Source organism: Loxodonta africana, chromosome 13 (assembly GCF_030014295.1).
Source record: "Loxodonta africana isolate mLoxAfr1 chromosome 13, mLoxAfr1.hap2, whole genome shotgun sequence".
Classification (NCBI taxonomy): Eukaryota; Metazoa; Chordata; class Mammalia; order Proboscidea; family Elephantidae; genus Loxodonta; species Loxodonta africana.
The window spans coordinates 63,243,639-63,270,644 of NC_087354.1; the positions used below are offsets into that span (position 1 = coordinate 63,243,639).

Genomic DNA, 27,006 nt, shown 5'->3' on the forward strand with positions numbered 1-27,006 from the left:
ATAGAAACACAAAGAGGAAGAGACAAGAAAAACATGTAGGAGATTCATCAGTTAGAGGTTTGTTTGAATCACATGAAATCTAAACAAAGTAGCTGGCCTCCTATAGCTTTCCCCAGGAATCAATGTTTCTTTAAGATCAGTAAAGATTTTCAGTGTGCCCTTATTTTACCCAAGTATGCAAATGCAGATGGGCTTCCCAAGAGGACTGTGCATCAGCCCTGGTAAAGAGAACAAGGCATAGGATGAGGCTGGAGAACTAGGTAGCCATGAGATCATGCTTGTCTTGTAGGGCATATCAAGGGGAAACATTGGTTAAATTTAGTCTTGAAAAAATAAATAAATTATATTTCAGAAGCAAATCATATATTGACAGACTGGGTTACTTTAACATCCAACTGCGTACTGTAAATTTGTGGATGTTTGTGAAATAGAATTAAATTGGTTATATCCTATTTAAATTTCAATGCAGGTTTTTAACATTTAAAAAACAGTGCCTTCAGTTTGAAATAAAATGAATCTTTTCTTTTTTTATGATAATAATAATAATAAAAATCCTCAAGATAAGATGCAAGGTGAGAAACTTCTGTTTTCTGCTGGAGTCCCTAGGTAATGCAAATAGTCAACATGCTTGTCTGCTGACTGAAAGGCTGGAGACTTGAGTCCCCCCAGAGGCATCTTGGAAATAAAGCCTGGTGATCTACTTCTGAAAAAATAAAGCCTTGAAACCCTGCGGAACCCAATTCTACTTTGACACGTGGGGTAGTCATGAGTTGGAATTGACTCAACGGCAACTGGTTTTTGTTTGTTTTGTTTTTTATAAGGATACTCTTAGAAAACCAATTCAACAGTACCTAAAAATATTTTAGTAAGTATGTAGAACATGTCTCTAAAACATACTCCCTGTGTGGCAACGAGTTCAAAGCTGGGATGTCCAAGGATCTTCTTGAATATCCTTTTCATACAGAAGTATGTACTATGTTCAAGAAATTGATTTCAGATGTGAATATATACCTATGTAGATATATTTAAGAAGCCCTGGTGGGTACAGTGGTTAAAGTGCTGGACTGCTAACCACCAGCAGCTTTGTGGGACAAAGATGTAGTCGTCTGCTTCCATAGAGATTTACAGCCTTGGAAACCCTATGATGCCGCTATGAGTCAGAATCGACCTGATAGCTGTGGGTTTTTGTTTTTGTTTTTTGGAGTAGATATATGTATCATATCCTATGGCTCTTAAATATAGAATATTTGAAATATTTAGTGATGAACAAAAAATGTGATTGTCTCCACCGATATGTACTTTTTTATCACTATGAGTTTAGTGTATGTACAACACTTAAAAGCTGTAATATCTAAGACAAAGCATGCACATTCTATCAAAGAAGTGGCAATAAAATATTTTACTTAAAGTTTGTAAGTCCCAAACCCTACCACATTTTCCATATTAAAATATCTTGCATCGATCATTTTATATGTTGTACATAAAAATATTTCTTCTGCATAATATGTATATTATGTACGTTATAAGAAAAATCTTAATTGTTATAGAATATTCTTATTCTTTCCTCTAAACTCCCAACATTCTCTGCCAGAAATCGTCTCCCCCTCCCTACCTCTCGGACCAATGAAGACAAGTATGTATAGCAATTAAGGGATCAAACCAAACCAAACCAAGCCTGTTGTTGTCAAGTAGATTCTGACTCATAGCAATCAAGGGAAGCAGGGGAAAAAGAGAAAAATATATGATAGAAATCAAATTAATTTTTTCCTGGGGAGTCTTATTGGCTGTGGGGATCATTTTCAATTAAATATTTCTAGGAATTTCTTTAAAAACTTACGTGCCATAATAGGTTTTCAAACATCATTTATAGTATAGGAATTTATACTTTTTTAATAAAGCCAAATACTATATTGCCACTAGAATCTCTCACCTAAACATGTATGTGTGCACACCATGATTTAATACAGCTGTCGTGGAGTTTCAGATAGACAGGTGCCATCATTTTATCTAGTAACTAACATATTCCAATGCAGACTCTGAGCATAGCCAGAAAACCTTTGAAGTAGTACAAAATCTGAAGAAAATATTCAACATAAACAAAATATGTGGCAGCATTAAAGCAAGCTATAAAATTTTATTGGTGGTAGTTTGGCAAGGCCTATATAACTTCTCTGCACTCAACTCTAATTTGAAGCACTGTAAAGTCTGCGGCACCATAAACATAGGCAAATACCTTTATACACACACACACAACCCGAGGGACAACATGTCACTCTCCTTTTCCTTCTATTATAATAATTCCATAATCAATCAGTTGTCTTGTTTTCCTCTATCCTTTCAGTATGCTAGAGCAAAAAAAGTGGTGCCTTTTTCAAGGCCAAATTCCTTATGTATCATGATTATGATGGAACACAGAAGGAAGGTGCAATATTGAATACTTGATAAGCAACCTTCCCCTCTTCTCAAGGCACAATTCCAGTACAGTTTGCAAGAAGTTAAATATCAAACTGTCTGCAGATACCGCCTACTGGAAATAAGCACTGTATAATATTTTCAGTCAGATCACATGAACCTGTCATGTGAGCCATGGATTTAAAAAAAGTGAGGCTTTAGGAAGAAAGTTCATTCATAGACTAGTACACTCTCACAGGCAAGAAATGATAATGGTTGAGATTAGAGGAGGAGAAGTGAAGATGTAAAGAAGTGAGTGGGTCTGAGAGAAATTGTGGAATTAGACTGATCAACAATTAATACTTGAATGTGGATAGATGCAGCGACTAGAAAGACAAAACTGTATGTTCTATGTTTCTGCATTGAGCTGATGGCCAAAGAGTAGTATCATTTACTGAGATAGGGATCAACTGAAGGAGACAATTTGAAGGAAAAGAGATGAGTTAAGTTTTAGGTTGAGGTCATTGTAATACATCTAAGTAGAAACGTTTAGCTGGCAATTTGGTACAGGTATCTGGAGTTCAGAAGACAAGTACAAGTTGGAGGATTTAGAAAACAACAGCAGGTAGATAACAATGGGTACTATGGGAGTGGATGTGACAGATCACAAAGAGTATAGAGTTGAGAGGGCAAGGGGATTTAGGCTTAAGCATTAAAAAAAGCCAACTGCTAAAGGGATGAATAGAACAAGAAGAGTCTACTACGGATACAGAGAAGGTGTGTCAGGAAAGATCACTTGAATAACAGGGAAGTGTGGACCACAGCAGCTGATGGAAGACTGTTTCAAGAAGCAGTTGAAAACCGCTGAGAAGACTAACGAGCGTTCATTGGATTTAACAGTGTAGAAATCATTGGGAAATTTAGCATGTAAGTTCCTCAGTCTTCAACAGATTGAATAGCAATAAAAGAGAGAGATAGAGGAGATGGAGAACATTTGAGAATATAGATAACATAATAATTTAACAGAAATCATAACAAATTTTTTATACCCCAAATAGAGAATGCATTTTTTAAAATACATTCATGAAGTATTTGAGGGGAAAAGTTATATATAAATAGCAAGGAAACCTAAACATAAAACTAGAAATTAATTAAAAAATTTAGACTGAGGGAAAAAATAAAATCTCTAACATCTTCAAAAATAGATAAAAAATTTCTAAATAACAAGCATGAAATAAAACTAAAATTAAAGACTCAATGATTCTAAAAATGGCAATGTATATGTCAGAGTTAACGTATATGATGCAATATCTATTCATGATAAATGCTTACTTTTATATTTTCATCATTTAAACAGAGATAAAAGCAATATATAGTCAATGTAAGAGGTCCATTTACAAAAAGAAGAAAATAAAGATAAAACAGAATAATTGAATGAGACAAGAAGAAGAGGAGAATTGATAATTCCATAAAATTTCTCTTTAAAAAAGATAAATAAAAATCAAAGATATTAATTCTTATGAGAAATATACAAAATTTATATGGAGAAACTACAAAGTGTATTGGTATGTATAAAAGAAGATTTGAGCAGAGCATATTCGTGAATGGGAATAGTGAGTATTCCAAAGATATTAGTTCTTTGAGAGTAAATGGTTTGTTGTTGTTGCTATTTAATTTTCTTAATTACTCTGGTGAAGAAGGTGGGGAGTCATGGAAACTTGGCAAGTATCATAAGTAGGCAAGAAAGAAATGGAATATTCCAACAATAATATTGAGGAAATTGGCTTAGTTTTCAGAAATGTATTTCACTTTATCAAATGAAGTATAAAATGAAGTTTCACTTTATTAAAAAAAAAAAAAAGTTGCCACCAAGTTGATTTGGACTAATGGCAACCTCATGTGTGCATACTAGAACTGCACTTCATAGAGTTTTAAAGGCTGTGACCTTTCTGAAGTAGATTGCCAGGCCTGTCTTCTGAGGGGTCTCTGGGTGGGTTTGAACCGTCAACCTTTGGTTAGTAGTCAAGTGCTTAACCACTTAATGGTTTGCAACACCCAGGGACTCCACTAACATGATTCCAAATTAATTTCAGATAATTAAGTTTTAAAATGTAAAATAATTAAACAAAAATGCTCGAAGTACAGAATAATATTAAACTGATTTCAGGTGAACTTTGTAAGCACAATGAAGAAACTCACAAAATATACAAAGTTCTTATAATTAATAAAATTTACAATAGTAAATTTATAATATTTACAAAATATATATGTCATAAAAAGAGTCACTATACTAAGTATATAAATAGCTCTCACATTCAGAAGGAAAATATGAATATCCTGTTTCTACAGGGATGTGTATGTGTATTTGTGTGGGTATTTGTAGTTAGCATATAGAAAAATGTTCAATTACATAGATAATCAAAGAATACTGAAGATGTGTACAACTATGTGTTTATGTTATTTATATTAAAAGTAATTTATAATATATAATATAAATTTATTTGAGCAACAGTTTAACCCATTGCCATCGAGTCAATTCCTACTCATAGTGATCCTATAGGACAGAGTAGAACTGCCCCATAGGGCTTCCAAGGAGTGGCTGGTGGATTCGAACTGCCAACCTTTTGGTTAGCAGCTGAATGTTTAACCACTGCACCACCAGGGCTCCAAGCAACAGTTTATACGCTCGTTAATAAACAGTCTATGACAGACTATCATGCAACCATTAAAACTCAAACTTCCAGAAAAGATTTATGAAGACACAAAAATATTCATGATATATATGAAAGATGAAGTTACAAAATGATATGTGCAGTATAATATCATTTTCAATAAAGTAGTTAGGAAAATATATACATTTTTTAGGAAACCTGTGTGAACTCAATCCTTCAGAACGGTGCCTTATCTAACAAGGTAGCTCGGTCTTACCGTAGAACTGATAATGGAATGATGGTAGGTAAATAAAAATTGCCCTATGGCCATTGTATGTTGAACAAGAAATCTAAAAGAGTCTACATGTGTCATTGAAGGTTTGTGAAAGTGCTGAAAATGCCAATATTTTGGGGAGAGGTAAAATGTCAGGACCAGGAAATTATCAAAGGAAAACACTCAAGACCAATGGTGGATGCCAGGCTATCACCCCCCAAAACATCTGGAGCCCATTGTTCCTCAGAGGTTACCATGCCAGGGGGAAGATCCATCTGGTCAACTCAGAAATCAGTAGGGATCCAGAAGATACTACAAAAAAAAATTCCTTTGTCCCTGGTGCTATGAGAATACAGTAAGTCCACTCTCATTTAACCATATATTTTCCAGAGATAGAGAAGGCAGAAGAATTAACTTCTAACTGATACTTCTCTAAAAAAGTAATGCCATCCAAAAATTTCAAACCAGCCCTGCGGGGGAGCTATATTCTTAATATACTTTGATATTTTTAATTGAAAGTAATCTGCTTAAACTAGAAGAAACCAACGTACTGTTAACTGGCAAGTATAAATATCTCTGTTATTGTAAGAGTTGTTGTTTTCAGGTGCCATTGAGTTGGTTCTGACCCATAGCAACATAAAGCATAACAGAACGAAATGTTGCCCAGTCCTGCATCATCCTCAAAAACTCTGCTACGTTTAAGCCCATTGTTGCAGCCACTGTGTCAACTCATCTTATTGAGGGTCTTCCTCGTTTTTGCTGACTCTCTGCTTTACCTATCATGAGGTCCTCCAGGGATCAGTCCCTCCTGCCTCCTGATAACATGTCCAAAGGACATAAGACAAAGTCTCACCATCCTTGCTTCTAAGGAGCATCCTGGCTGTACTTCTTCCAAGATAGTTTTGTTTGTTCTTCTAGCAGTCCATAGTAGTCAACACTACGACTTGAATATGTCAATTCTTCTTCAGTCTTTTTTTCATTGTCCAGCTTTTGCATTCATATGAGGCAATAGAAAATACCATGGCTTGGGTCAGGTGCACCTTAGTCCTCAAAGGGACATCTTTGCTTTTTAACACTTTAAAGAGCGATTTTGCAACACATCTGCCCAATATTACATGTCATCTGATTTCTTGACTGATGCTTCCATAGACATTGATTGCTGATCCAAGTAAAATGAAATCCTTGACAACTTCAATATTTTCTCCATTTGTCATGATATGGCTTACCAGTCCACTTCTGAGGAATATCGTTTTCTTTATATTGAGGTGTAATCAATAGTGAAGGCTGTAGTCTTTGATCTTCATTGGTAAGTGCTTCAATTTCTCTTCACTTCCAGCAAGCAAAATTGTGTCATCTGCATACCACAGGTTGTCAATGAATCTTCCTCCAATCCTGATGCATTCTTCTTCATCTATTCCAGCTTTTCGGATTATTTGCTTGGTATACAGATTAAATAAGTATAGGTAGTCCTCAACTTATGATGTATTCGAGTTTCGACAAACCATTCTTAGGACCATTTTTATTTATTTATTTTTTGTACATCTTATCGTTAGTGATATGTATTACATACAACGTGGCAATACTTAATTTGCTGATGTTATCATTCTCAGAAGTTCACTGGCATATATTTATATGTAATGTTTCCAACCTTCAGAGACATAAAGATTTATAAAGATACTGACAATAAAAGGCAATATTAATGGAAAAAAAAAAAGGTATTTGACTATGCCAGAACCAACTTAATGACAGAATGTTGGCAGAATGTAACCCTGTTGTTAAGCTGGGGACTACCTTATAGTGAAAAGATGCAACCCTGATGCACACAATTTCCAATTTTAAGACACACAGTATCCCCTCGTTCTGTTTGAACGACTGCCTCTTGGTCTATGTATAGGTTCCACATGAGCACAATTAAGTGTTCTGGAATTCCCATTCTTTGCAATGTTATCCATAACTTCTTATGTTTTACACAATCAAATATCTTCATGTAGTCAGTAAAAGGGTTATTGTACAAGCTTTCTACTGCTGTGTAAAAAATTATCACAATTTAGTGGATTTAAAACTATTTAGCTATTCATTATCTCCCAGCTTTGTAGGTCAGCAATCTGGAAGGACATGGCTGCATTCTCTTTTCAGGGTCTCACAAGGTAAAAATCAATGTATAAGCCAAACTGAGCTCTTATTTGAATTCTCTGGAGGAGAATATTCTTCCAGCCTCATTCAGGTTGTTGGCAGAGTCCAGTTCTATGCAATTGTAGGACCAAGATCCCTATTTCCTTACTGGCTGTTGGCTGGGGGTCATTCTCAGCATTTAGAGGCTGCCCACATTCCTTGGCTCATGGCTCCCTCCATCTTCAAATCCAGCAATGACTTGCTGGATCTTTCTCATGCTTAGAATCTCTCACTTCCCCTTCTATTGGATCTCTCTGACTTTTATCCCTCAATAAGGGAAAATTTCTGCTTTTAAGGGCTCCTGTGATTACATTATGGCCATTTAAACAATACAGATTATTTCTCTAAATTAAAGTCAACTGATTAGTAACCTTAATTACGTCTGTACAGTCCCTTTTGGCATATAACGTAACACATTAATGGTCTTGATACCAGAAGGTAAAAGTCACGGGGATCAAAATCCTGCCTACCACACTGAGAATTATAAAGACCAGAATAGATGTAGAAAACAGTAGCACTTAAATTTTCCTTGCACATCTGAGTTGCACTGCAAATGCGCTTGTGAATCTACTATATAATGGTAAATAAAAATGAACACTATTGATAGAAAAAAATGATAATTTTGACTGATATATCCAAAAAAACTGGAAAGAAGTATACTAACATATTAACTGAGGTTATTTCTGGGTAGTGGATAGAGAGTAACTTTACTCTTTCCTTTTTATACTTTTTGCATTTTCAGTAATCTCTACAGTAATCATATATAATTTTCATGGTAAAAATTCAATATATATATTATGTATTTCTAAATTGTGGCTTCAGGATCAAAGAATCAGAAAGCTATTAGCATAACGTGAGCCCCTCTTTACAACAATAAACAACCTGAGTGACTTCTAAGATTATTTGTTTGTAAAGTTTTTGGACATAAACCAGAATATAAAATTCAAAGTACAATGCCGTGAAAGTGCCCTACTGTCAATTCAAAAACTGGTGTGTATCTGAACTTGAATCCAGAAGGTATTAATTCTTAGCTTAAATGGAGGGACACCCAAAATTAAAGGATTTAAACCCTATCACAAAGGATTTAAACTCTATCATAGCCCTAACACTCTGGGTATATACCACATCAAATATAATAAAGGCAGCTGTTCACACTAAGTCCAAATGTCACAGTGTGAGACTAATATCGAGAGTTCTTTTAGATGGCAGCTTTAGGCAAGGACACTCTGTACGAGCAAGTGATGTGAAAGTGGTTGTTGCTGATTATTTTTCTGCCAACATTTGCACTTCATGCCATGATTTGTTGAAAGGGATAACATTCTCTTCGTTTATATATATGCGTACGTATTCTACAGATAAACAGTTCACTCTTGTGGTCCATGCAAACAGACTCATACTAACTTACTGTTAAGTGTACACCAACCACAGATGTGTGCAAAGTGATCATATACTTTAATATTGTGAAATTACATCTCTCAGAGTTCTAAAAAACAAAACGGTAATAAAGCTTTGTCCTTAAAACATAGCTGTGACTATATATAAATGCAACATTTCCTTAATCCTGCTCCTTCATGCTATTATTTTGTTTCACAATTAAACTCATAGTCATACTTTATAAAACCAAAACCGTTGCATCGAGCCAACTCCAACTCATAAAAAAAAACAAAAAAAACAAAAAAAAACTCATAGCAACCATAAAAGACAGAGTGGATCTCCCTCATAGGGTTTCCAAGGAGTGGCTGGTGGATTTGAACTGCCAACATTTTGGTTAGCAGTGGAGCTCTTAACTACTATACTACCAGGCATACTTTAGGTAATCCCTGTCTTTGAGTTTATGAGACTTATATCAATCACAGAAATCTTTTTAATTTGATAAGAGAAATTATTAATGAAATAGTCAAATAATTGCTTAAAAAATTCTCTATACAGATGGCAAGGAGCCCTGGTGGAACAGTAGTTAAGCTCTCGGCTGCTAACCAGAAGGTCAGTAATTCAGAACCAATGGCCACTGGCTGTAGAAAGATGTGGCAGTCTGCTTCCATAAAGATTGCCGTTGTTAGTTGCTGTTGAGTCTGTTCCAACTCATAGCAACCCTTTGTATAATAGAATGAAACACTGCCTGCTCCTGAGTCATCCTCACAATTGTTGCCACTGTGTCAATCCATTTTGTTGAGGGTCCTCCTCTTTTTTGCTGTCAGTTTGTCAAACTGTAGTGGGTTGCATGTTACTGTGATGCTGGAAGGTATGCCACTAGTATCTCAAATACCAGCAGGGTCATCTATGGTGGACAGGTTTCAGCTGAGCTTCCAGTCTAAGATAGACTAGGAAGAAGGGCCTGGCAATCTACTGCTGAAAAACTTAGCCAGTGAAAGCCTTATGAATAGCAGTAGAACATTGTCTGATATAGTGCTGGAAGATGAGCACCTCAGTTTGGAAGGCACTCAAAATAAGACCAGGGAAAAGCTACCTCCTCAAATTAGAGTTGACCTTAATTACATAGATTAAGTCAAGCATTCAGGACCCTCATTTGCTGAAGTGGCACAACTCAAAGTTAGATGAAACAGCTGTAAATATCCATTAACAATAGGAATATGGAATGTACAAAGTATGAATCCAGGAAAACTGGAAGTTGTCAGAAATGAAATGGAAGGTATAAAGATAGATATCCTTGGCACTAGTGAGCAGAAATGGACTGGGAATGATAAATTGAAGTGGAATGGCTTTGCATTCCTCATCAAAAAGAACGTTTCAAGATCTATCCTGAAGCATAGGATAATATCCATATGCCTACAAAAAAACAAAACCAAACCCATTGCCATCAAGTCGATTCTGACTCATAGTGACCTTATAGATCAGAGTAGAACTGCTCCATAGGGTTTCCAAGGAGTGCCTGGAGGATTTGAACTGCCGACCTTTTGGTTAGCAGCCATAACTCTTAACCACTGTGCCACCAGGATTTCCATATAAGGAAGACTAATTAATATGACGATTATTCAAATTTACACACCAACCACTAAGGTCAAAGATGAAGATATTGAAGATTTTTACCAATTTCTGCAGTCAGAAATTGATCAAACATGCAATCAATATGCATTGATAATTATTGGTGATGGGAATGTGAAAGTTGGAAACAAAGAAGGCATGGTAGTTGGAAACTATGGTGTTGGTGACAGAAATGACACTAGAGATCACATGATAGAATTTCACAAGACCAACAACTTCTTTATTGGAAATACCTTTTTATTCAACAATATCAACAGCAACTATACACTTGGACCTTGCAAAATGGAATACACAGGGATCAGATTGACTGTATCTCTGGAAAGATACAGTGGAAAAGCTCAATAGCCTAAGTCAGAAGAAGGCCAGTGGTCCACCATGGAGCAGACCATCAACTGCTCATATGCAAGCTCAAGTTAAAGTTGAAGAAAATTAGAAAAAGTCCACGAGAGCCAAAGTATGACCTTGAGTATATTCCACCTGGATTTAAAGACCATCTCAAGAATAGATTTGACACACTGAACGCTAATGACCAAAGGCCAGATAAGTTGTGGAATGGCATAGGACATCATACGTGAAGAAAGCAAAAGGTCATTAAAAAGGCAGGAAAGAAAGACAAGACCAAAACAGGTGTCAGAAGAGACTCTGAAAGTAGCTGATATGAAAGGAAGAAATGAAGTCAAAGAGCTGAACAGAAGATTTCAAATGGCAGCTCAAGAAGACAAAGTGAAGTATCATATTGAAATGTTCAAAGACTTAGAAAGCCAAAACAGAAGAATACTCTTGGCATTTCTCAAGCTGAAAGAACCGAAGAAAAAATCAAGCCTTGAGTTGTAATATTGAAGGATTCTATGGGGAAAACATTAAACAATGCAAGAAGCATCAAAACAAGATGGAAGGAATATACAGAGTCACTGCACCAAAAAGAATTGGTCAATGTTCACCCATTTCAGGAGGCAGCATATGACTAAGAACTGATGGTTCTAAAGGAAGAAGTCCAACCTGTGCTGAAGGCATTGGTGAAAAACGAGGCTCCGAGAATTGAAGGAATACCAACTGAGATGTTTCAACAAACAGATGCAGCGCTGGAAGTGCTCATTCATCTATGCCAAAAAATTTTGAAGACAGCTACCTGGCCAACTGACTGGAAGAGATCCATATTTGTACCCAACCAAAAGAAAGGTGATCCAACAGGATGTGAAATTATCAAACAATATTTTTATATCACACAAAAGTAAATTTTTACTGAAGATCATTCAAAAGCAGTTGCAGCAGTTACAACAACAGGGAACTGCCAGAAATTCAAGCAGGATTCTGAAGAAGATGTGAAACAAGGGATATCATTGCAGATGTCAGATGGATCATGGTTGAAAGCAAAATAACAATAAAGATGTTTACCTGTGTTTCAGTGACTATGCACTGTGTGGATTATCACAAATTATCGATAACATTCCAAAGAATGGGAATTCCAGAACACTTAATTGTGCTCATGAGGAACCTGTACATAGACCAAGAGACAGTCGTTTGAAAAGAACAAGGGGATACCTCATTGTTTAAAATCAAGGACATTTTGTGTCAGGGTTGTATACTTTCACCACACTTAATTAATCTCTATGCTGAGCAAATATTCCTAGAGGATGGAATATATGAAGAAGAGCAGGGCATCAGGATTAGAAGAAGGCTCATTAACAATCTGTATTATGTAGATGATACAACCTGGCTTGCTGAAAGTGAAGAGGACTTGAAGCACTTACTGATGAAGATCAAACACTACATCCTTCAGTATGGATTATACCTCAACATAAAGGAAACAAAAATCCTCAAAACTGGACCAATAAGCAACATCACGATAAATGGAAAAAAATTATTGAAGTTGTCAAAGACTTCATCTTACTTGGATCCATAATCAATACCCATGGAGGCAGCAGTCAAGAAATCAAACGATGTATTGCATTGGGCAAATCTGCTTCAAAAGACATCTTTAAAGTGTTAAAAAGCAAAGATGTCTCCTTGAAGACTAAGGTGCACCTGACCCAAGCCATAATGTTTTCAAATGCCTCATGTGCATGTGAAAGCTGAACAAGGAATAAGGGAAGCTGGACAATGAAGAATGATGCCCTTGTTAGATGAAGAATATTGATTATACCATGGACTGACAAAAGAACAAACAAATCTTTCTTAGAAGTACAGCCAGAATGCTCCTTAGAAGCACCAACGGTGAGACTGAATCTCATGTAGTTTGGACACGTTCTCAGGAGGGGTCAGTCCCTGGAGAAGGACATAATGCTTGGTAAAGAAGATGGTCAGCATGAAAGAAGAAGACACTCAATGAGATGTACTGACTCAGTGGCTGCAACAATGGGCTTACACATAACAATGACTATGAGGATGGCACAAGACCTGGCAGTATTTTATTCCATTGGTACATAGGGTTGCTATGAGTCAGAACCAACTCAACGGCACCCAACAACAACATGAACTACTTTATCAAGGGTGACGTCCTCGTCCAGGGACTGGTCTCTTCTGACAACATGTCCAAAGTAGGTGAGATGAAGTCTTGCCAAACTCCCTTCCAAGGAGCATTCTGGTTGTATTTGTTCCAAGACAGGTTTGTTCATTTTCATGGCAGTCCAGGGTATATTCAGTGTTTTCCATCGACACCATAACTTAAATGTATCAATTCTTTGGTCTTTCTTACTCATGGTCCAGCCTTTGCATGTACATGAGATGAATGACAATACCCTAGCTTGGGTCAGGCACACCTTAGCTCTCAAGGTGACATCTTTGCTTTTTAACATTTTAAAGAGAAAAGACCTTTGCAGGGGATTTGCCCAGTGCAATGCGTCATTTGATTCCTTGACTGCTGCTTCCATGTGTGTTAATTGTGGATCCAAGTAAAGCGAAATCCTTGACAACTTCAATTTTTTTTTTTTTTTTTCTGTTTAGATTACCATAAACTTTATAGTCTTGGAAACCCTATGGGGCTGCACTACTCTTTCCTGTAGGGTCTCTATGAGTCAGAATTTACTCAATGTTAACTTTTTTATTTATTTTTTTAATAGGGAGGGCAACACATCAAATCAGAACTTTTGATTGTGTTTGGTCATTAGCATATATATAAAGGTTCAAATCTGGAGTGAAAAGGGGGATTGAAAGAGTCAATTTAGCATGAAGAATGTATAGGGTTTCAAAGTCCAGACTTTATAGAAGTCATGGGTTCTCTGTGCTTGCAAATTCAGCATCTTAGTAATTTAAAGGAAAGGCAAGTCTCGCTGCCTATTTTTGTAAATAAAGTTTTGTTGAAACACTGTACACGTACTCATTTATATATCATTAATCTACAGCAGATTTTGTGCTACAATGGCAGAGCTGAGTAATAGGGACAGAGACTGAAAGGCCTGCAAAACTTAAATATTTACTATCTACCCCTTTAAGAATAGTTTGCTGACTCTTGATGAAATGCATGGCTAAATTCCTACTGTATTTACTGATTTTACTTAAAAAAATTATATATATACATATCCACAGGTACTGTGGAGCAAAACAGGGTCTGAAAAGAGACTTGGTGACACCTTATATCTGCTATTGATTGGCTTATTACACTTTACCAACCAGAGTGGGCTGGGTCCTAAACCTCATCACTTCTGAGTAGTGTCATATAAAAAGAGCAGAATATACACAGAGACACACATACAATGGGAGACACATGCCACATGAGTATGAGTATCATCTACAAGCAAAAAAAATGCCAAGGATTGCTGCAGATCTCAGAAACTAGGAGAGAAGTTCACAAATGGAATGCAAATCCCCAAGAAGCTGATTTGGATTTTTAGCCTCTGTAACTGTGAGAAAATAAATGTCTGTTCTTTAAACCAAGTGTTATCTTTTGTTATGGTACAGCTAGGTAACTAAGACACCAATTAACATGTAATGATATGGCTTAGTTAATATTTATTTTAAAGATTCAGAAAACTTAAACTTCCCAGCAATGAAAATGACCACTATGGGCAACATTCTTTTTTTGGAAGGAAAAAAAAAAAAAAGCTTTTTGTTTAATAATCATTTAAATAAAATATTCTGTGCTGCTTGCAAGTACTAAAAGTTAAAAGCACTAAGGCACAAACAAGGTAAGAGAGTCCATCTGGATTGAGCAATTAGGGGAGAAATTAGCTTAAGTCAAACACTTTCTGGGCTCTGAGTAAAAAGTACTGTAAAAGAAGCTGAGAAAGCAGCTTCAGAGTAAAGCTCTGTCCCAGGTTAGAGATTCCACCCAACCAAGAAAAATATTTCAAATCTGTTTTCAGGACAACTTCCCAAGTCTTATGTTCTTAATTTAAATTGTTTTCTCAGTTGGATGGCATACATTTTCAGATAGGTTTTTCAAGAAAGTTTTGTGGGTGATCTTTTCTGAATTCCTACGTATTTATGAACGTCATTTCTGTTGCCTTCTTTCATGAAAAACACTTATAACCTGTCCCTTATATAATAATAGAGGTCACAGCCTTTTCCTTTTACAAATCAAAAGTCATCCCACTGACTTCTCCCACTTAGCCTTACACACAAGTGTAAAGTTAGCCTGATTTGGGCACGAAAAGAATAAAACTGTAGACTCAGCTATCTTTTCACCATGCATAAGTTTTCTTCCAGTTTTTGGGTTAATTAATCTCCCCCAAACAAATTTTACAGTAGTTTCCAACTGTCTATCCTGCTCCTCTCACATTTTCTCTCTCATCATTTTGATCTTTCTTTACTTTTTTCGGTATTTGGAAAGAGCTTACTATGTTTGTCTTCCACATTTCTGATATGATTTCTCAAAGTCAAATCTGTTCTTTTCTATTGACTCAGTGGATTTAATTTGGCTTCTGTGTTTTAAAATTTCGTTATTTCATCCATTACCTTTTTTATCTCAGCGTTTTCCTCTCCTTTTCTCATGGCTTTCTGATTCTGTTTCATGTTAACCAATTTTCTTACACTCCGTTGTGACCGCTTAGTCAGTTTTCCTACAAATTTCTTTTATCCCCCCCTTTTGAGCCATTGGGATAATTTTTTTTTTCTCTTCTTTTTTTTTTTAATAAAATTTTAAAGAGTCATCATTGATTTTTTTTTTAACACATTCTTATGATGAGGGATTTATACAGAAAAGGTGTTGAAGAAAGGAAAAGGTATATGCAACAGGGTGGCCATCATAGTCCCAAGCCAATTTTCAGAATCTATCAGGCTTTTTATTTATTTGATTTCTTAGGACTGAAATGGGATTTTCTCCTTGGAACTATCTCCAGTGTACACTGATAACAGTTCCTAGTTTTATCCCTGGTAATGGTGATTTATATTTGGAGACATTGTTTCTTTGTCTTCACCCAAATTGCCCACCAGCCCCTTCCATGTTTTTGCTTTTTTTTTCTGTGCATGCAGATTAAAAAAAGAGATACAGAGGAAGGCAAGAGGAGAAGGTGGGTTGGCAACATCTCAGTGTGTTAAGAAAATCACAGTCATTATGATGGCTAAAAACTAACCCACTGCCATTGAGTTGATTCCAACTCATAGCAACCCTATAGGACAGAGTAAAACTGCCCCACAGAGTTTCCAAGGAGCACCTGCTAGATTCAAACTACTGACCTTTTCATTAGCAGCTGTAGCTTTTAATGACTACGCCACCAGGGTTTCCTTATAGTAGCTATGTCTACAAAAATGCAGTGCCTTAATAGCCTCTTTTTCTTATTTCCTATTCATTATTTCCTCCTGAGATTTGCTGTCAGTGAATGGATAGAGGCAGAGAGATATTAATAGGAGTGGGAATGGAGGTAGGAATTGGGGATAGCTCTGTGGAGGACTCAGAAATAGCAGACAAGCAGTAGAAGGACAGCTACTCAGTCTTTAATATGCCTCTAAACTGATGGCAGCAAAAAAGAGGAAGACCTCCAATAAGATGGATTAACACAGTGGCTGCAACAATGGGCTCATACATAGCAATGATTGTGAGGATGGCACAGGGCCTGGCAGCATTTTATTCTGTTGCGCACAGAGTCTCTATGAGTTGGAACCAACTCAATGGCGCCTAACAACAGCAAACTGATGATAAAAAAAAAAAAAAAAAGATGGAGGCAGCAGTATGAGTATTCGTACTTCTTCACTACTAGCTTGTGGATTTTTAGATGACATAGCATTAACGGTCTATCAACTAAGATTTTCAATCCCAAAATATTAGCCTAATAATTAGTACGATTTCTCTAATATTATGCCAATAAGTTTCATTGTTTTTATGAAGTATCACCATTTTTAATTTTTAATTTTCTGTATCTCTATAGATATTTCAGTGTGAAATCTATGAATCACAACAGTCCAATCCCCAGCCAATCATGTGGATGATACAGTACCAGGCAGCATTTTGTTCAGTTGTGCGTGGGGCTGCCATGAGTTGGAGGCTAATCAACAGCAGCTAACAATAACATATCAGATCCAACTAATCAGGTGCAATTTATAGGGTAAGGTCTAGTGTCTTAGATTCTTAAATCTGCTTCGCCTGGGAAACTCTTCTTCATCCTGAAATACAGGGGCTAGGTCTTGACTGACACCTCTAACTCATGCTTGTCTACTGTGAGCCCTTCCTAATTCTATAACCCTTGTGAGAACTACTCCTTCAATCCCGGAAGTATGAAATGGTGATCTTTACAGGGCGCTAGTAGGAGGGATTCTCAGTGTCCAGTGGTCAAGAATGCAACCTTGTTGAGGCTGATGATTCCACTAAGAATTCAAGGATTCAAAACTCCATGCTCCTCTACTCTAACTAGGTAAGTTGCTTATCCTTTCTGGGGATTTGTTTTGCCCATAATCTACTCATAGTCCTAACACTAGGTAGAGATAATATTGAAAACCCATATCAGAATAACTTGGCTTATATTAACGCATTCATGCAGCTGGCTCTTATATATTCTGCTTCAATTCTGCTCCTGGATTCTGGACATGTTACGATTTCTCGTGCCTGAATCAGTACCACTTGTCTGATCTCTGCGACCTGAGCCTCCTTACTCTGCTACTCTCTAATCTCCACCTTCCAGTCTGCCTTTCAAACTTTATGACTCTAGATCCAGATCATTGTCTTAAAACCCATGTTCCTGTCTAATTTCCCCTAAAATTTAGGTTCTATTTTCTCTTCTTTTTTCTATAACTTTGTTTTATAGTATTTGAGCAGTCATTCCTACCCTGGCCAATTCTGTCAATACCTGCCAGTCTTAACTTTCCCTGTTCCTGGGGGTTTTAGAACCTGCAAAAGGGGTACAATACAATTATGTACTTATATGTGTTAATGCAAACATAACACAGAAATCCAACTTTCAGACATTTCACATTCTGCTATATATTTCAGCAATTACAAAATGTTGAATATTAAAAATATTTGCTAATTTTCTGGATTTAGGGCCTTAATGGTGTTTAATGTTGCGTTCAGCATTTTAAAAGTCGCTAGCAGCTAATAGGAGCCCTGGTGACACAGTGGTTAAGACTTCAACTGCTAACCAAAAGGTCAGCATTTCAAATCTACCAGCTGCTCCTTGGAAACTCTATTGGCAATTCTACTATGTCTCATAGGGCTGCAGTGAGTGGGAATTGACTCAATGGCAATGGATTTAGCAGCTTATAAAGCAGAGAAACAAATTGATTACCATGGCTCAGAGAATATTCTTATCAACCAATCAGCTCACAACCTTCTGTCTTATTATAGCAATTGATTTAATTTTGTTCTACAACAATATGTCCACTAGCACAGCATACTTTATCAATCTTCTCAAAGAGGCTTTAGACAAAGAATTACCTGCAAACCTTGTTACAGATGAGGAACCTAAAGAAGAGTCAAATGGGACTCTTGCAGAAAGAGTAGCCTTAAGCAGATGAGGTGGAGACACTGAGAATTATCCGGAAGGCCAAAGCTCAGGTTATTGGCTAGACAATAACCAGTCCAAGAGAAAATAGCATGAGCTACAAATGATAGTCACAATATGTCATTTTAAATTTCCTAGTCGCCATGTTTAATAAGTTAAAAAAAAAGTGAAATTAATTTTAATAATATATTTTTTAAAACTCTCATCGCCTTTCAAGTCAATTCCAACTCATAGCGACCCTATAGAACACAGTAGAACTGCCCCATGGGGTTTCCAAGGAGCAGCTGGTGGATTCGAACTGTTGACCTTTTAGTTAGCAGCCAAGCTCCAAACCATTATGCCCCCAGGGTCACTATGAGTCAGAATCAACCCAACGGCAAGTATAATATATTATATTTAAGACTGATACAACCAAAATGTTAAGAATTCAAAATCTGATGTGTATTTAACACACAGAGCACATCTCAATTCTGATCAATCACATTTTAAGTGATTAGCAGCCACATGTGCTAGTGGCCACTGTGTAGGGACAGTACAGGTCTAGATTTGTATCTTAGCAGTATATCTTAAGAAAATTTTATTATCGTGAGAGGCAATCATAAATGAATTTCTCTTACCTACACAAGTCTTCTTTTATGTGAAGGGAAATCAGTTCCTTAGGAATATGAAAAGAAAGTATGCTCTCTGACATCTGCTCCCGGATTCGCATCCACTTATTATCAGATGTGGGAAATCTGTATAATTTACACACTGGGTTCTTTAACACTAGAATAGAAAAAAAAAATAAAAAGGGTAATAATAAAATTATAAAGATATGCACATCTGATATAGATCAATTAGCAAAATCACTAATCAGGGTACCGGTCTATAATTATTTGACCAAAAATTTGCTTTTTTTATGATAATCTATTAGTGTTTTAGAATTTCTAAGAATTTTATTTTTACATCTCTAAATTTTCAGTAGCTTCTGGGACATACAGTTTGTATTAAATTAAAAAAAAAATACACCTATCTCTAATTCATAAACCATGGTGACTGCTTATCACCAATTAACTCCTAAATTTTGTACAAAGATAAGTATATCCATAAATACAGATGCGTATATGTACACATGCGTAATACACACTTTGAACAAATGTATTTCTAAATTTCTTCCAATCACCCTTAGTCAAATTTACCTATTTACATATTATGAGGAGCTTTTGTGGTACAATGGTTAAGCACTCAGCTTCTAACTGAAGGGTTAGCAGTTCGAACCCACTAGTGGCTCCATGGGAAGAAAGGCTGGACAATCTGCTTCCATCAAGATTACAGCCAAGCAACTGTATGGAGCAGTTCTACTCTGTCACACATGGTTGCTATGGGATGGAATTAACTCAATGGCACCCAACAGTAACGCACCTAGGACATTGTTTTAGAGGTTTAAAGGTCTTACTACCAAAAAGAACTTATTTTTAAAATGTCAGATTCATTCATTTGACTTAAAATCTATCAAAATTCAAATATTTTGGTGCCAATAAGTCAATGGCACCCTTTCCAGAAACCACATATTACCAGGAATAAGGCAGGGAGACCATGAAGAGACTGTGGATTTATGGTGGTGGCAATGATCAGGAGACAGTAGTAAGGTCATGCAATCCAGGGTTTTAAAATATTTAGGAAAAGAAGGTAAGGTTAGGTATTAAGATAAAATTCAGAATTTGGTATTTTTTTTCATGAGGTCAGCACTCCCCCTACACTTCCAAGCTATCTATTTCAGGTCAGAACTTTACTTCCATTGCTGTTAAGCAATGAATATCTTTGGTAAACTCATGCACTGAAGCTTAATGGGAAATAAAATATCAGATCATTAGCAGTCAAGAATCTATAATTATTTGGTTCCAGTTTACCAATAAAGCTGATCATCATCGAAATGGCTGTAGGGCTTTAACAATGAACATGACACATGGGCTGGGCTACATCTCCTTAAAATATAGGAAACAAATGTCTCTCAAAATTTTAGGGTTATGTAAAAACTTATTCACTACTCAGATAAACACATAATATCTTTTTTAACATTAAAATGAGAAATTATTCATTCACTCATCTCCAACCATCCATTCCCAGAATTATACCCTAGACCTTATCAATGTCAGATCTAATACCACGTCGGCAATCTTGATTTCAAACATTGCATTGTAAATCTGGCAGCAAACTTACTCAAGTAGTCCCCTACCCTCTATCACAAATTAGATGGCTCATTTTTCAACAAAACCAATGAAAGCTTAGAAGACAATAGAATATTTTCAGTATGTTGAGAGAAAATATTTAAAAATCTAGAATTGTATGACCAATGAAATTATCTGTTCAAGAATAAGTGCAAAGGGAAGACATTTTTAAATAAAGCAAGACTTTGCCATTGTTAGTCCCAGGAAGTTTTCTAAGATACACTTCAGGATAAGGATATAAGATCTTAATTTAAGAAGAAATGGGAAACAAATGACTGGGAGAAATATGGGTATATCTAAACAAATATTAAATGTATAAGCCAATAATACCTTATTTATTGTATTAAAAATCTAAACAGAGCTAATGAGTCAGATGATAACAGTATGTGAGACTAGAGGTAAAAGAGGTAAGGTAATTAGAATTAATGTGTTCTAAGTTCTTAATATCATTTAGGGATGAACTTAAATTGTAGGCTTTGTTACATGTGCATATTTAAAAAAAAAAAAAAAAACCTAGGCTAACCACCAAGGAAATGGAAATATAAAATGAAAAAAAAAATTCAATAATACAAAGATTGACAAATAAAAGAGAAGAGAAATGAAACAAAAAAAAAATTGGACAATAGGAAGCACTAAATAGGATAGCAGAATTCCAAAATTATTAATAATTGCATTTAATAAAAATTGCCCTAAATGCTCAAGTTTAAAGACATATGTGGTCTTACTCACTGGCCATAATAATAACAAAATTTACTCATATGCTCTCGTAATAGACACATCTAAAACAGGAAGACAAAAATTTTGAAAGTAAAAGGATGACGAAAGGTGTAAAACGCAGACATCTGGTGTGACTACGTTAATAATAGATAAATAGGATTTAATTCATAGAGATGCTCTATACCCATACCCATATGGGACCATTATATTACCAATTTCAAATTCTAAGGGTATCATTGTATTTTTGCAATTATCGAACTAATTACAAGGCAAAATGATCAAATTACTGATGGCTTAAATGTACCTATAGAACAACAATCTTCTACTTTACTATGACTTGACATCATACAGTAAAATGTAGTACTCTAAATAAATGAAATGTTCTACCTTGATAGACTTCTGGGAAGGAAGGAGTTAAAACGGCTTGGCTGTGATCCCTTCACTTGCTTTACAGGGCAGGTGACCTCATCTATTCTCATAATAAATACACTGGTAACTGGAACTTCTGGTAAATAGACTAACCGTATTTTCTTATCTATGGCATGCCCTTAGACAGATGTCCCTGGTTAAGAACTGCTTATAGTAAAAAAAAAATCAGAATCTATGGATTTATGAGGCATGACTTTCTGGAAAATTTCATGTAGCTGGGCTATAAATGGGTGATGTTTCATAAACCAATCACCTCTCTGCCCTGGGACATTTTATCTCCTATTCTGGACCACAGCGAGCATGCTAGATGAGAGCAAAAGGGACCTGAAGGTGCATGCAGGATGCCTCCGACTTCTCTGCCTCACTGGTGCCTCTGGATTCATTGTATCCTTTAAATTATTAAGAAAGGTTGATACTGGGTATATTTCTGATTCCTGTGCATCTGATTTGACAATTCAAATCTTTGTGTTAGCTCGACTTTCTATACCAGAAAATAAAAAGCCTCAAAACATAATCTTTAAAATTTTGTCAATGAGATTAGGTCACATAGGATATACAAAAAGCTCATTATACTTATTTTCCGTCTTCTGAAATACCAGAACTTAAAGCCAATCAATGAAAGAAACTAAGATTTTATTCATTTTTTAAGTGACAATATTTCAAGGATATAAGAATTTTATTACTGCCTTTCTGGTTGTATCTCTATAGAGTTTGAGAAGGAAAAAACTGTCTACAGAATTCAATACAGTGTCAGGTTAAACCATTTATTGGATCTCATGAATTCTAATATATCTAACAGGATCAGGAATATAAATGTATCCTTTTATGGTAAGACAAAAACTCCATTTCTGAAGTACCCAAATTTTTCCTTAGTAAATATGTAAATACCAATTACTTAGTTTATCTATGTTTATCTGCCTATATCTATATGTTCTGCTTTTTAACTTCTTTTTTTATTTTGAAGAGTGCACAGAATCTTTATATCTCTCAAACTGTGGGTTAAAATCCTTGGATTTTTCTTGCCTCTTATAAAGCAATCATTATTTTTTCAGAATACACATATTTTGAATTACCTCACAACATACAAAAATATTTAGTTTTCTCTATTGGTCCCAAAACAAGTCCTTCAACTTTTGATTTTATTGTTTTCATTTTAATGCTCCCCGGAGTGTTCTAAATATAAACCTTTGTTGAACTAGCTTCAGAAGAAATCAAGGGCAGTTTGATTAATGAGCTCTGGAACTCTCCTCTGACCACCCAGTACATATCATCCAAAACTGTGGGAAATTTGCTTTCTCTAAAGAAAACACTTAAGGCAAATAATCAAATAATTAAGCAACGTAATCATTCAAAAAAAAAAAACAAAAACCCAATAATGTTCCCATCTTCTCCAATTCATTTAAAGAAAAAAAAAACCTATGCTGTTAAGTCGACACTGATTCACAGCGACTCTATAGGCAGAAAAGAACTGCCCCATAGGGTTTCCAAGGAGCACTTGGTGGATTTGAACTGCCGACCTTTGGTTAGCAGCCATAGCTCTTAACCACTATACCACCAGGGTTTCATAGGTCTCCGAAAATTAGTGCTGAACTTGTATGTATTTATCAGAATCTCAGTATAGATATAATGGGGACCATTGTCTAACCCAGTTTGATCCATCCAGCAGCAACCCATACTGAATATCTACTATGTATGAAGTAAGAACACTTTCTGTGAATCATAAAATACCATATAATGGAGTACAATTTTAAAAATCAATAAATATGATCTGACAACCATGAAGGTTTGTTACAAAAAGACCAGATAAGATGTTCTCAACAAAATTCTTGCTGGGTTGATGATGGGGAGGTTTTGTCATCCTCACATAAAAGAAAGGCATGGCATTCATGTATCAGATATTGAACAACAGGCTACAAATGACAAATGCTTTTGTCAACTTTTTTTCTAATGCTTCTCCCCTACAGCACAGATAGAATTTCAACAACTCTGCACACAAGCTCCTGCTGGGTAAATGAGCCTTTCACTTTCAGCTCTGGTTTTCCACTGGTGCCAAATGTTTCTTCATTATTGGAAATGCTTTTCTGGCCATACAATAGGCTCATCCCAGTAATAACAACGGTGTAACACTTGTTTTAAGTTCTTTTTAAGGAGAGCCCTGTGTATATTATTACCTGCATTTTTTTACTGAGTCTGCCAAAACAATTGCTAGAAAGATCATGTGATACATTCTACCAAGAGAAAAGGAGGTTGGATATTTTAGATACATCTAGTCTTGTGAAGTGTTAATAAGGGGAAAACACTCAAATTGCCCAGATCTTGATAAATTCCCCTTGAGATCTTGATAAATTCCCTTTGAAGTCCACCTCCTGGGGTGAACATAAGGACAGGATATAAACGAGAAGGATTTTTCCTCCAAAGTTGCAGCACAACTCAAATTTCTATATTGTTTCTCCCGGGCTCTGTAGCACGGACATTGTAACAAGGTAATATGCCACCTGCATTCCGCAATTGTGAAATCAAGCTGCTGCAATTCTGAAATATCCAAAGTAAAGATGCCAAATCAATGTTCAACCAAGCCAACACACAGACAACGAATAAAAAAAGTCTGCTCTGCTCAGACAACCTAGAGCAGAAAAGGTAAGCCAGATCAGAGAGACAATTTTCTCTTTCCATTTCTGTACATAAAGGTGTGCTATGACTGCCAGTGGACTGAGCAAGAAATTTTGGAAGTTAGTATTCAGAGACCTGGGGATCATCGAAAAGTTCAAAACACTCATTCTATCTGGCCGTATCTGGCTGTCTTTTATATAAGCCTAGAGAGCCAGCTCATTTGTGATTATCTTCAAACATTTTCTTGCTTTCAGGATATGGTAAAAGTTACGTATTTAAATGGAGCCTGACTTCATTGGTTTCAAGTCTTACAAAACCATTATTTTAATGTACTGAAGATTCTTCTAGAGAATCCATTCATCCTGTAGCTTTTAATTATACAGTGGTTTAATAGTTTAATTATTCAGTTGAATGTACATATATTGCCTATTTTGCAAATGCTACATTCTACTTACTAAAGATAAGTCTCTGAAACCCAGTTACACACTGGCACTCCCTCATTTGTACTTGAAAATACCTTAGATTTATATACATCTTAAGTGTAGGGTTTTTTTTTTTTTCCCCCCAACATTAAATGAGAATGGGAAAGCCTAAACAGAGATCACAAAACACTACCCTGAGCATGGCTATAGAAAAGAAAGAGTAAGAAAAATAAGAAAAGAATTTCGGAAAATATAGCAGAGTTACCTCTTTAAAAGTAATAATGAGGAAATGAATTGTTTAAAAAAAAAATAACCTCCCAAACACTTTATAGTTACTTTTCTCTAGGTATGTTATAAAACTCAATTTGTGTTATTGTTTTTTCAATGTTAAAAATACAATAAAATAAATAGAAAAGAGTAGAAATAGACAAAGTACTGCTTCCCTCATTCAGGCAAACCCATAAGCTCCTGGCTTTCCATCAAAAATTTAAGGCCAAGAACCAGAAAAACTATTACAGATGTTGGAATAAAACATAAAAGTGATATTTGTAGGCATTTGGTTTCCAGCTGGTGACTTTAGTCTGTAGAATTTGGATTTTGGATATTGGATCATCAGAAAAGAATTTGCTTCAGCTCTATTCATTTTGTTTCCATCAGTAAAGTAAAAGACACAATTGAAAGAGAGAGAATCTGGCTCATATTTCATGCTGAGCAACTGAGAACTGACCTGCAATTCACTGCACTCATCAAGTTATTTCTTGCCAATATGCCTCTGTTCAAGGCATTCCCTGTGCCTAGATCATCTTTCCTGGTTGCATCTATTCATCCTTTAAACTCATTTCAGCTAGCATTTTCTCCAGGAAGCCTTCCTTGACCTCCAACCCCTCTGTCCCTACAGGTACCTCTTCTTTGACTTCCACACCCCATCTCTTTTGTGGTTCTTACCAACCGCCTACAATTGTCTCTTATTGGTCTGTGTCCCCATTAGAATGTGAGCTTTGCTAAAGTGAGTACTGTGTTACTTTCCTTGTTTTATCAGTTTATCTCCTGTACCTGACACCAGTTGCCATTGACTCCAAATCATGGTGACACCATGTGTGTCAGAGTGGAATTGTGCTCTGTAGAGTTTTCAATGAATGCTTTTTCAAAAGTAGATCTCCAAGCATTTCCTCCAAGGTACCTCTAGGTGGATTCAAATCTCCAACCATTTGGTTAGCAGAAGAGTTCATCAACCATTTGCACCACCCAAGGACTTCACACCAAGCACACACATAGCTGTAGAGTCAATTCTGACTCATAGAGACACTACAGGGAAGAGTAGAACTGCCCCATAGGGTTTTCAAGGCTGTAGGTCTTCACAGAGGCAGACTGCTACATCTTTCTCCCACAGAGTGGTTGGTGGGTTCAGACCGCCAACCTCTCGATTAGCAGCCACCACTTAACCTCTGCACCACCAGGGCTCCTTGGCACCTAGCAGAGTGCTCAGTCCATGCAAACACTCCCCAGAGATGAGCATAGACCTTGAATTTCAGATGTTTCACATCATTACTTTTCCCATGAAGAGAACAACTGCAACACCAACAACTGTGTAAATTGAAAGTGGACAATGCGGGAGGGAAAGACAGAATTAAAAGCCCAACTTCAAAGAATAACACAGGTATGAGAACGATGGAAGGACGAACCATAATTGAGAAAAAGGCCTCCTCACATTCCTCCATTAAACGTTAACCTTTTTGCTATATCATCTTCTTGCCTTTATTATTTTTCTTCTAGATTATCTGAGGTGGGAAGGGGAGGAGACAAAGCAACTCTCAACAAGAAGATTGTTGAAGCATTTAAAGGCATCTAAGATGATTCCATCAAGTCAAATGAGATGATTCCATTAAGTCAAATGAGATTAGATGGTGAAATTCAATCTTTCATTTAAAGCTGCTTAACATCCTAAATATGTTAGTATACGGTAATGAAAATATATGGAAATTTCAAAAGAGCAAAGTGAATGAACTGCCTCACATTTGTTCAAACAGCAAAGGGCAAAGAAATGTGATGAGCAAGTAAAAAGGAAATGGCCCCAGGTTTTATATATCAGAGAGTTAGAAACACAGGGGCAAAATCTATTTGAAGTACCCAGACCCAGTGCCGACGAGTCGATTCTGACTCATAGCGATGCTACAGGACAGAGTAGAACCACCCCATAGAGTTTCCAAGGAGTGCCTGGCGGATTCGAACTGCTGACCCTTTGGTTTCCAGCTGTAGCGC

At 36.2% G+C, this 27,006-nt stretch overlaps 1 protein-coding gene across 13 annotated transcripts in view; it reads right to left on the minus strand.

Moving 5' to 3' along the window:
* Positions 1-27,006, minus strand: part of INPP4B (inositol polyphosphate-4-phosphatase type II B) — a 971,994-nt gene that overhangs the window by 213,404 nt on the left and 731,584 nt on the right. For all 13 annotated transcript variants that reach the window (XR_010317444.1, XM_064267536.1, XM_064267532.1 and 10 more), the window contains one exon: positions 18,980-19,127. Coding sequence is in view for 12 of the 13 variants with exons in the window: in XM_064267536.1 (XP_064123606.1) it covers positions 18,980-19,127 (148 nt within the window). In the remaining variant the exon portion in view is untranslated. The remainder of the gene's footprint in view (positions 1-18,979; positions 19,128-27,006) is intronic.